The sequence below is a fragment of the Trachypithecus francoisi genome, unplaced genomic scaffold (assembly GCF_009764315.1).
Source record: "Trachypithecus francoisi isolate TF-2019V2 unplaced genomic scaffold, Tfra_2.0 Lachesis_group2, whole genome shotgun sequence".
Classification (NCBI taxonomy): domain Eukaryota; kingdom Metazoa; phylum Chordata; class Mammalia; order Primates; family Cercopithecidae; genus Trachypithecus; species Trachypithecus francoisi.
In genome coordinates this window covers 110,741,606-110,752,721 of record NW_022681465.1, presented here as the reverse complement: position 1 = coordinate 110,752,721, position 11,116 = coordinate 110,741,606, and the positions used below count along the sequence as shown (strand labels likewise).

Sequence of the window (11,116 nt, the reverse complement as noted above, 5' to 3'; positions counted from 1 at the left end):
CCCACCCTCAGCTTATGTAGTCTAGGTGGGGAAGACCTCCACTCTCCTGGCTTTTGCCAGAACAATTGAGAAGTTGCCAAGTGGGAATGTCTTGAGCCCAGAGCTGTTAGTGGCCTTCTTTGTCACTTCTTAGGGAACACCTGCCATAGAGAAGAAGACAGAAGAGAGACTGAGTTTTGCCCATACTATTGGGAACCAGGATCAAGCTGTTTCTGAAGCCTGATTCATACCAGGACTTAGAGTCATGCTCCTGGAGCCCTAGCTACTCAGGAGATGGAGGCAGGAGGATTTCTTAGGCCCAGGAGTTCAAATCCAGCCTGGGCAACACAAGAAGACCTCATCTCTTTAAAAACAAAAGTGCATGAGCCAGTACATTTACTATTTTGTGTAAGCAGATTTGATTTTTGAGTATCTGTGTCTTGCAACCGAACGAAAATGTTCCCTGAGAGTCAGAAACATTGATAGGGGCTGAGCAGCTCCAGGGCAGAGGGCAGTTAGGATCAGACAGAGGAGGGATTCCCAGCCGGGCACAGTGGCTCACGCCTGTAATCCCAGCACTTTGGGAGGCCGAGGTGAGCAGATCACGAGGTCAGGAGATCGAGACCATCCTGGCTAACACGGTGAAACTCCGTCTCCACTAAAAAATACAAAAAAATTAGCCAGGCATAGTGGTGGGTGCCTGCAGTCCCAGCTACTCGGGAGGCTGAGGTGGAAGAATGGCGTGAACCTGGGAGGCGGAGCTTGCAGTGAGCTGAGATTGCGCCACCGCACTCCAGCCTGGGCGACAGAGCAAGACTCCGTCTCAAAAAAAAAAGAGAAGGGATTCCCTAGAGAGTGAGGGAAACAACTGATTTTTCCTCAGCCTCAACTATATGCCAGGACCCTGGACTGAGACCCACTTTCCCTAGCGGATTCCTGTGTACAAATGACCTGTAGCAGTTGTAACAAAGGGCTGCAAAGGAAAACAGCAGTGCAGCCAGAGTGTGTAGCAGGAGGCCAAAGCCCAGATTGCGGGTGGGCCAGGGAAGGTCTCCCTAAGGACGTGACATTTAAACTGAGTGATCCACCTGTGAGTGAGTGGTGGGTGGGAAGGTGGAGGTAAGGAATGTTCCAGGCAGAGGGAACAGCATGTGCCAAGGCTCTGAGGAGGAAGATGCTTGTCAACTCAAAGGAGGGAGAATGTGCTCAAGGTAAGGAGAGAGACTGCAAGACCAGGGCCCTCAAAACATATCAGCCAAGATTTTCAGCAGTAAGCAACAGAAACAAGCCAGCTAGTTTAAGTTCATAGAACTACCAGCATTAAAGAAGTTGGCATGGCCGGGCGCGGTGGCTCACGCCTGTAATCCCAGCACTTTGGGAGGCCGAGGCGGGCAGATCACAAGGTCAGGAGATCAAGACCATCGTGGCTAACACGGTGAAACCCCGTCTCTACTAAAAATACAAAAAATTAGCCGGGCATGGTGGTGCGTGCCTGTAGTCCCAGCTACTCAGGAGGCTGAGGGAGGAGAATGGCGTGAACCCGGGAGGCGGAGCTTGCAGTGAGCTGAGATCGCGCCACTGCACTCCAGCCTGGGCGACAAAGCGAGACTCCATCTCAAAAAAAAAAAAAAAAAAAAAGTTGGCTTAATAGTTACAGATTTTTTTTTTATGCTTAATACTTATATTGCCGGGCGCGGTGGCTCAAGCCTGTAATCCCAGCACTTTGGGAGGCCGAGACGGGCGGATCACGAGGTCAGGAGATCGAGACCATCCTGGCTAATACGGTGAAACCCCGTCTCTACTAAAAAATACAAAAAACTAGCCGGGCGACGAGGCGGGCGCCTGTAGTCCCAGCTACTCGGGAGGCTGAGACAGGAGAATGGCGGGAACCCGGGAGGCGGAGCTTGCAGTGAGCTGAGAGCCGGCCACTGCACTCCAGCCTGGGTGGCAGAGCAAGACTCCGTCTCAAAAAAAAAAAAATACTTATATTAATACTTATAGATGGGCCAGGCGCGGTGGCTCATGCCTATAATACCAGCACTTTGGAAGGCTGAGGAGGGTGGATCGCCTGAGGTCAGGAGGTTGAGATCAGCCTGGCTAACATGGTGAAACCCTGTCTTTACTGAAAATACAAAAATTAGCTGGCCATGGTGGTGCACACCTATAATCCCAGCTACTCGGGAGGCTGAGGCAGGAGAATCGCTTGAACCTGGGAGGCAGAGGTTGCAGTGAGCTGCAATTGTGCCACTGCACTCCAGCCTGGACAACAGAGTGAGACTCCATCTCAAAAAAAAAAACTTGGCCGGGCGCAGTGGCTCAATCCTGTAATCCCAGCACTTTGGGAGGCCGAGACAGGCGGATCACGAGGTCAGGAGATCGAGACCATCCTGGCTAACACGGTGAAACCCCGTCTCTACTAAAAAAATACAAAAAACTAGCCAGGCAAGGTGGGTGGCAGGCGCCTATAGTCCCAGCTTTACTCGGGAGGCTGAGGCAGGAGAATGGCGTAAACTGGGGAGGTGGAGCTTGCAGTGAGCTGAGATCCGGCCACTGCACTCCAGCCTGGGCGACAGAGCGAGACTCCGTCTCAACAACAACAAAAAAAACTTAAATACGGAGGTGGGTGCAGTGGCTCATGCCTATAATTCTAGCACTTTGGGAGGCTGAGGCGGGTGGATCACCAGAGGTCAGAGGTTCAAGACCAGCCTGGCCAATATGGCGAAACCCTGTCTCGACTAAAACTACAAAAATTAGGTGGGCATGGTGGTGCACGCCTGTAATTCCAGCTACTCAGGAGGCTGAGGCAGGAGAATCACTTGAACCTAGGAGACAAGTTGTAGCGAGCTGAGATTGCACCACTGCACTCCAACCTGGGTGAGAGTGAGACTTTGTCTCAAAAAAAAACAAAAAAAAAAAACCTTATACATGGAGAAAACATTTTAAAGATTTTAAGAAGGAAAAAATATATAAAATGAGCTCAGGCTACATGAGCAGAATCCTGCCTGTATCATACCACAGAGTAAGTGTAAGAAGGATACCATTGTCCCCACCAACACTAAGCCCTGAACACTCCTGCCTGTGCCCTTAGCCCAGTCAGTCCAGACATGCATAAGAGTGCCCAGTACCACTGCTCTGTACCCCAGGAGTTCATTCTTTTTTTTTTTTTTTAAGACAGAATCTTGCTCTGTCGCCCAGGCTGGAGTGCAGTGGCACAATCTCGGCTCACAGCAACCTCTACCTCCCAGGTTCAAGCGATTCTCCTGCCTCAGCCCCCCTAGTAGCTGGGATTACAAGCATACGCCACCATGCCCGGCTAATTTTTGTATTTGTAATAGAAATGGGGTTTCACCATGTTGGCCAGGCTGGTCGCAAACTCCTGACCTCAGGTGATCCACCCGCCTCAGCCTCCCAAAGTGCTGGAATTACAGACGTGAGCCACCGTGCCCAGCCCCAGGCTCATTCTTGTTACTGCAGCCCCCACCAGGGAACATTTCTCCTGGGCCTCCCAAGCCTCTCAAGCCTCCCAAGCCACTCCTGGGCATCACTGGCTCTCTGGAGTGGATGCTGTTAACTGGCAGAAGCTGGGCTTTAGCTGGAAGAAAAACTGCAGTAGTAGTTACAGCGTTTTCAGCTTCTACCATGAGAGGTGATCTCTGCCACATGGGAGTACTCCTCAAAGCTAGAAACTAGGCCGGGCGCGGCCTAGTTCACTGCTCCCCACTCTGCTCCTTGGCTCAGAGACCAACCTGACCAACATGGAGAAACCTTGTCTTTACTAAAAATACAAAATTGGCCAGATGTGGTGGCACATGCCTGTAATCCCAGCTACTGAGGCAGGAGAATCGCTTGAACCCAGGCGGCGGAGGTCGCAGTGAGCTGAGATCGTGCCACTGCACTCCAGCCCGGGCCACAAGAGTGAAACTCCGTCTCAAAATAAAAAGAAAGAAACTAAAGGTTCAGATGATAAACATTTCCTCTGCAGGATGTTTTAAGTCTTACAGCATTTGTAAAAGATGTCCACAAAAGCCGGGCACAGTGATGTGCACCCTACTCAGGAAGCTGAAGAAGAAGGATCACGTAGGCCCAGGAGTTCAAGTCTAGCCTGGGCACATAGTGAGACCCTGTCTCTAAAAAATAAAAATAAGGCCAGGTACAATGGCTTACACCTGTAATCCCAGCACTTTGGGTGACCAAGATGGGAGAACTGCTTGAGGCCACGAGTTTAAGACCAGCCCAGGCAATATTGTGAAACCTCCATCTCTACTAAAAACTTTAAAAAATTAGTCAGGCATGGTGATGCATCCCTAGGTGGTCCTAGCTACCTGGGAGGCAAAAAGATTGCTTGAGCCCAGGAATCAAGCCTGTAGGGAGCTATGGTTGTGCCACTGCACTCCAGCTTGGGTGACAGAGTAAGACGTCTTAAAAATTTTTTTTTTTTTTTTTTTTTTTTGAGGTGGAGTCTCGCTCTGTCGCCTGGGCTGGAGTGCAGTGGCCGGATCTTAGCTCACTACAAGCTCCGCCTCCCGGGTTTACGCCATTCTCCTGCCTCAGCCTCCCGAGTAGCTGGGACTACAGGCGCCTGCCACCTCGCCTGGCTAGTTTTTTTTTTTTTGTATTTTTAGTAGAGACGGGGTTTCACCGTGTTAGCCAGGATGGTCTCGATCTCCTGACCTCGTGATCCACCCGTCTCGGCCTCCCAAAGTGCTGGGATTACAGGCTTGAGCCACCGCGCCCGGCCAAAAATTTTTTTTAATAAAAATAAAATACATCTACATTTTATAATACCCCTCCCTTCAAGAGGTCAGGTTTAATTTCTACCCTACATCCCCTAATATGGGCTGTAAGTAGCAACTCACTTTACTGATTGATTGATTGGTTGATTGATTGATTCAAGGTCTTGGTCTGTCCCCCAGGCTGGAGTGCATGGCACAATCATAGGTCACTGCAGCCTCGATCTCCTGGGCTCAAGCAGTCCGCCCACCTCAGCCTCCCAAGTAGCTGGAACTACAGGCATGCACCACCATGCCTGGCTAATTTTTTTTTTTTTTTGAGATGGATTTTTGTTCTTGTTGCCCAGGGTAGAGTGCAGTGGTGCAATCTTGACTCACTGCAAACTCTGCCTCCCGGGTTCAAACGATTATCCTGCCTCAGCCTCCCAATTAGCTGGAATTACAGGCACCTGCCACTACGCCCAGCTAATTTTTGTATTTTTAGTAGATACAGGATTTCACCAGGTTGACCAGGCTGATCTCGAACTCCTGACTTTGGGCGATCCACCCACCTCAGCCTCCCAAAGTGCTGGGATTACAGGCATGAGCCACCACGCCCAGCTGGCTAATATTTTTTATGAGGGTCTCACTCTGTTGCCCAGGCTGGTCTCAAACTCCTAGGCTCAAGGAATCCTCCTCGCTCAGCCTCCTGAAGTGCTGGGATTATAGGCGTGAACCACTGTGCCTGGCTGTGACTCACTCTTAACTAATAGAATAAGGCAGAAGTGACCAGAATCTGACTTCCGAGGGTAAGTTATACATGACATTTCAGCTTCAATATTTCTCTCTTGGATCACCAGCTCTGAGGAAACCAGCTAACGTGTTGTGGGAACACTCAAGCAACCCTATCAAGAGGCTCTTGTTGAGAGAAATGTAGGTCTTCTACCAATGGCAAAGATTCTTTGGTTGAATAAATTTTACTCAGGCTTCTGAGCCTTCACCTAGGTCCATCTGTGCACTTCCTTGTAAAATCCAGTTTTAGCAAAGAACCTGCTAAGTCTAGTTTAGCAAGAACTGCCGCCCATCCTCGATATCTGATCAGGTTCCTCCTCCTCCACCATCCCCCAGGTGATGGCTGATGGACCTGTCTTCAGCAAGAATCCTGTTGGGTCAGTTTAGACAGAATCCCCTTATGCCCAATGTTTCCTCTTAGTCATTTTCCATTCACTGCTCCCCACTCTGCTCCTTGGCTCAGAATTCCCACTCGCCCATGCTGTATTCAGAATGGAGCCCAATCTCTCTCCCCCTCTGCAAGATCCCATTGCAGTGGTCCCTGTGACTATCTCAGTGGTCCTGAATAAAGTCTTCTTTACTGTGCTTTAATAAGTATCCTTGGGCCGGGCGTGGTGGCTCATGCCTGTTATCCCAGCAGTTTGGGAGGCTGAGGTGGGAGGATCATTTGAGGTCAGGAGTTTGAGACCAGCCTGGCCAACATAGTGAAACTCCGTCTCTACTAAAAATACAAAAATTAGCTGGGCGTGGTGACAAGCGCCTGTAATCCGAGCTACTTGGGAGGCTGAGGCTGGAGAATCGCTTCAATCCAGGAGGTTGAGCCACTGCACTCCAGCCTGGGCAACAGAGCGAGACTCCATCTCAAAAAAAAAGAAAAGAAAAGGGAATGCCTGAGAGGAGTCCAGAAAGCTGAATGGCAGCTATCTGGTAGAATGGCTGGAAAGCAGGGAGGACAGATAGGCAGGACAGAGGAAGAACACTCAGCAACAAAGGCAGTGTGAGCAAAGACGCCACGGCGTGAGCCAGTCAGGCACGTTCTACCCGGAGCTCACTGCAGCTGCAAAACAGACCAGGTGTCTTGGGGGAGACTGGAGCTGGGACAGAAGAGAGCAGCCGAGGTCAGTCCTAGAGGGCCCTAAATGTCAGGCTGAGGAGCTGGGGGTGCCAGTGAGTGGTGCGGGGAGAGTAGTTAAAGCTGAGGAGTGGCAGCACAGTGGCACATACCTGGAGTCCCAGCTAAGGGGGAGGCTGAGGCAGGAGGATCCTGTGAGCCTAGCAGTTGAAATCCCATCTGGCAATGTAACAAGACCCCGTCTCTAATAAAAATAAGCTGGCCGGGCCTAGTGGCTCCTGCCTGCAATCCCAAAGTCTGTAGCACTTGGGGAGGCCAAGGCAGGCGGATCACTTGAGACCAGGAGTTGGAGACTAGTCTGTCAACATGTGAAACCCATCTCTACTGAAAATAGAGAAATTAGCCAGGCGTGGTGGTGCACGCCTGTAATCCCAGGTACTTGGAAAGCTGAGGCAGGAGAATCGTTTTTGAACCTGGGAGACAGATTGCAGTGAGCCTAGATTGCGCCACTACACTCCAGCCTGGGCGACAGTGTGAGACTCTGTCTCAAATAAATAAATAAATAAATAAATGATTTTAAAAAAAGTAAAAGCTGAGGAGTGACTTGGTTAGATCTGTAGTTTAAAGAAGTCATTTTGGGGCCAGGCACGGTGGCTCACACCTGTAATCCCAGCACTTTGGGAGGCTGAGGCAGGTGGATCACCTGAGGTCAGGAGTTTGAGACCAGTCTGGCCAACATGGTGAAACTCTGTCTCTACTAAAAATACAAAAAATTACCCAGCCATGGTGGTGCACACCTGTAATCTCAGCTACTCAGGAGGGTGAGGCAGCAGATTTGTTTGAACCTGGGAGGCGGAGGTTGCAGTGAGCCAAGATCGTGCCACTGCACTCCAGCCTGGGCGACAGAGTGAGACTCAAAAAAACAAAAAAAAGTCATTTTGGCAACCAGTCACCACTTCTTTTTGATAGCCCCTGGTTTTGTTAGGGGTTAGGGGAAGCAAGGTGTTCAGCAAAATGAATATACTTCCTGGCTTCCTTTGCAGCTAGGGGTGGCCGTGTCACAGTCTGGCCAAGGAAATGAAATTGGGAGTTGCTGTGTGGAAACTCAACTCTCTGGAACTTCTTCCTTCCTCCTGCCTCTGCACAAATATGATGGCAGCAGCTGAGGCCACCATCTTGCGACCATGAGAGAAAAACCTGGAGAACAGATGTGTCCTCAGCCCTGACTTCAGACCAACCTACACCCACCTCTAGATGTGGGGGCTAAGTGAGAGAGGGATACACTGTTTCATTTAAGCCCTCGTCACTTAGGTTTTCTGTTATTCCCACCCCAACAAAGCCCTACATGGTCCAGGAGGGCACCAGGCAAAGTAGAGAAGGGTACGAGTTTATTTCCTGCTTCCCTGGAGACCACCAATCCTCTCACTCTTCCAGCCCAGCCTCTGCCACTTCCCAGCTGTCGGCCCTCCTCCAAACAAATGTGCATGCCAACACCCAGTGGGTGTGACGCTTGTAGGCCCAAGTCTAGAGAGAGCTGAGTCTGGCAAACCCTGAAAGCCTCTGTCCTAGCAAGCCAGGCCACAGGTCTGTAGTATCTGGGACCAGTAAATAAGGGGACCGGGGGTGCTACTGAGACTCTGAGAAGCCCCAGGAGTAGCCCAGGGTAGTTAGAACTGAGTGAGGTTAGCCAGGACTAACCTCACGCAGATCCCTCCTCCCCCGTTCCCCTCCCTCCACCTTGGTTTGGAAGCCTCCTCAAGAGCTCTCCCAGGCTGTCGTCAGCTGTAAACTCTGCCTCCACAAAAATGCCCTGGGCAACCCGCAACTCACAGCCCTGCTGTCCTCAGAGTATCAGCTGGAGACAGATGTGCCCAGAATTGAGGATGGGTGGGAAATGAGGAGAAATGAGGGCTGAGGAGGGGTCATTCTCAGTCCCTCCCTCTCGGTCACAGGAGGGTGTTGCCCATGCTTTTGGGTGGGTCCCAGGCCTATAGCTGCAAATATTCATATTGGCTACTCTTTCATGAGCAAGGGTATGTGCCAGGCATTGGCATTGTGCTTGACATACATCATCACACTGAGTCCTCACGGAAGATGTATTATTCCCATTTCACAGAAAATGAAACTGAGGCTTGAGGTTAAGCGATTTGTCCGTGACCACAAAGAGTTTTCAGGACTCAAACCCAGATCTGTCACTGGGCAAGGTGGCTCACTCCTGTAATCCCAGCCCTTTGGGAGACTGAGGCCGGTGGATCTCTTGTAGCCAGGAGTTCAAACCTGGCCCACATGGCAAAACCACATCTCTACTAAAAATACAAAAATTAGCTGGGCGTGGTGGCACGCGCCTGTAATCCCAGCTACTCAGGTGGCCGAGGCAGGAGAACTGCTTGAACCCAGGAGGTGGTGATTGCAGTGAGCCTAGATCGTGCCACCGCATTCCAGCCTGAGCGACAGAGTAAGACTCTATCTCCAAAAAAAACCCAGATCTGTTCGACTCTGACACCCAACCTTTAATCATTCGCTGTTGTCAATGTCACCTCCGTTTTGACCAGCCAAGCCAGACCTCCCTGGAGCCTGTGGAGAAGCCAAGGTAGAAAAGGGTTGGAAAAGAAGGGTAAAATAGGCCAGGTGTGGTGGCTCACCCCTGTAATCGCAGCACTTTTGGAGGCCGAGACAGGCAGATTGCTTGAGCCCAGGAGTTCGAGACCAGCCTGGGCAACATAGTGAGACCCTGTTTCAACTTAAAAAAAAATGGTAATGAACAGTTGTCAGTTCTGAGCAGCCGGGTATGGTATGACCCTGTGTACTTTTTCTGCATTTTAAAATGTTCTCAAAATAAAACCTGTTTCAAAAAAAAAAAAGAGGACAAAGAAAATGAGGAGGAAAAAGAGGAAGAGGGAAGAAGGAGGAAAGAAGAGGAGGGGGAGGGCGAGGAAGAAGAGAAGGAGGGAGGGAGGAAGGAAGGAAAATAAATGAAGAAAGAGGCCAGGCGGGATGGCTCGAAGCTGTAATCCCAGCACTTTGGGAGACCGAGGTGGGTGGATCACCTGAGGTCAGGAGTTTGAGGCCAGCCTGGGCAACATGATGAAACCCTGTCTCAACTAAAAATACAAAAATTAGCGAGGTGTGGTGGTGCGTGCCCATAATCCCACCTACTCGGGAGGCTGAGGCAGGAGAATCATTTGAACCCAGGAGGCAGAGGTTGTAGTGAGCTGAGATTGCGCCACTGCACTCCAGCCGGGGCAACAGGAGCAAAACTTCATCACAAAAAATAATAATAATAATAATGTAAAATAAATAAATGAAGAAAGAACAAGACTGGGTGGGGCGCAGTGGCTTATGCCTGTAATCCCAGCACTCTGGGAAGCCAAAGTGGGCAGATAACCTGAGGTCAGGAGTTCGAGCCCAGTCTGGCCAAGGTGGTGATTTTTGTCTTTACTAAAAAATACAAAAATCAACCAGGCATTGTGATGCGCGCCTGTAATCCCAGCTACTTGGGAGGCTGAGGCAGGAGAATTGCTTGAACCCGGCAGGCAGAAGTTGCAGTGAGCTGAGACTGTGCCACTGCACTCCATCCTGGGCAACAGAGCAAGACTCCATCTTGGGGGAAAAAAAAAAAAAGAACAAGACTGGGCCCAGAGTTGGGGCCAGGCCCAGGCTGGAGTGGGGCCTGGGCAGGGGCCGGGCCGGCTTTAGTGGCAGCCTTTCTGCACAAGAGCCCCAGTGTTCCCTGGGCCCGGCTCCCATCCAAGAGCAACATCGTTGGCACCAGGCAACGTCTGCCCTCTACCCCCCGACGACTCTGCCCCCAGGCAGGTGGGGGGTAAGACCTGGCCTCAGGAGACCCTCCTGGCCCAGCCCAGCATTCTAGAAGCACAGAGTCTGCAAACCCCTGCCTGGGGCTGGGTGTCTCCTCAGGACTGCTGGCTAAAAGGTCAAGGAGTGCAGTGCCCAGTCCCAGCCCCCACACCTCCCTCCACCACACACTCACCTTCAGGTGAATCTGTACCTTCCTGGGCCACAGTTAAGGATGGAGGCAGAAAGTATTTGATGCGGTAGCATCAATGATCCCATTCTGGAGAGTTATCCTGAGCACTCCATCTTTGCCCCCGAAGACGGGGGTTCAAGTTCCGCAGTTCACTTGCTAGATGACCTCAAAAAAGTAATTCCATCTCCCTGAGCTTGTTTCTTCACCTACAAGTCAGAGCTAAGGATTCCTATGCCATTTGGCTTGGTGGAAGAATTAAAGGATATAATGCCTGTACAACACCCAGCATAGTGCCTGGCACGTAACGGGAGCTCAAGAGTCAGGAACTCAGGAACAGGAACGCGTTCATTTCCCCCAACACTCCCAGGAAGAAAGAAGCTGGAGTAGCCGGGAGCCGTTGCTCATGCCTGTAATCCCAGCACTTTGGGAGGCTGAGACGAGTGGATCACCTGAGGTTGGGAGATTGAGACCAGCGTGGCCAACATAATGAAACCTCGTCTCAACTAAAAATACAAAAATTAGCAGGGCGTGGTGGCAGGCGCCTGTAGTCCTGGCTACTAGGGAGGCTGAGGCAGG

The 11,116-nt window shown here is 50.9% G+C and overlaps 1 protein-coding gene across 3 annotated transcripts in view; it reads left to right on the top strand.

The window, feature by feature from the left end:
* The window catches only part of ZNF346 (zinc finger protein 346), an 82,708-nt gene extending 73,309 nt beyond the window's left edge, over window positions 1–9,399 (top strand). For all 3 annotated transcript variants that reach the window (XM_033180063.1, XM_033180065.1, XM_033180061.1), the window contains one exon: window positions 7,596–9,399. Coding sequence is in view for 1 of the 3 variants with exons in the window: in XM_033180065.1 (XP_033035956.1) it covers window positions 7,596–7,633 (38 nt within the window). In the remaining 2 variants the exon portion in view is untranslated. The remainder of the gene's footprint in view (window positions 1–7,595) is intronic.
* Window positions 9,400–11,116: the final 1,717 nt, after the last annotated feature.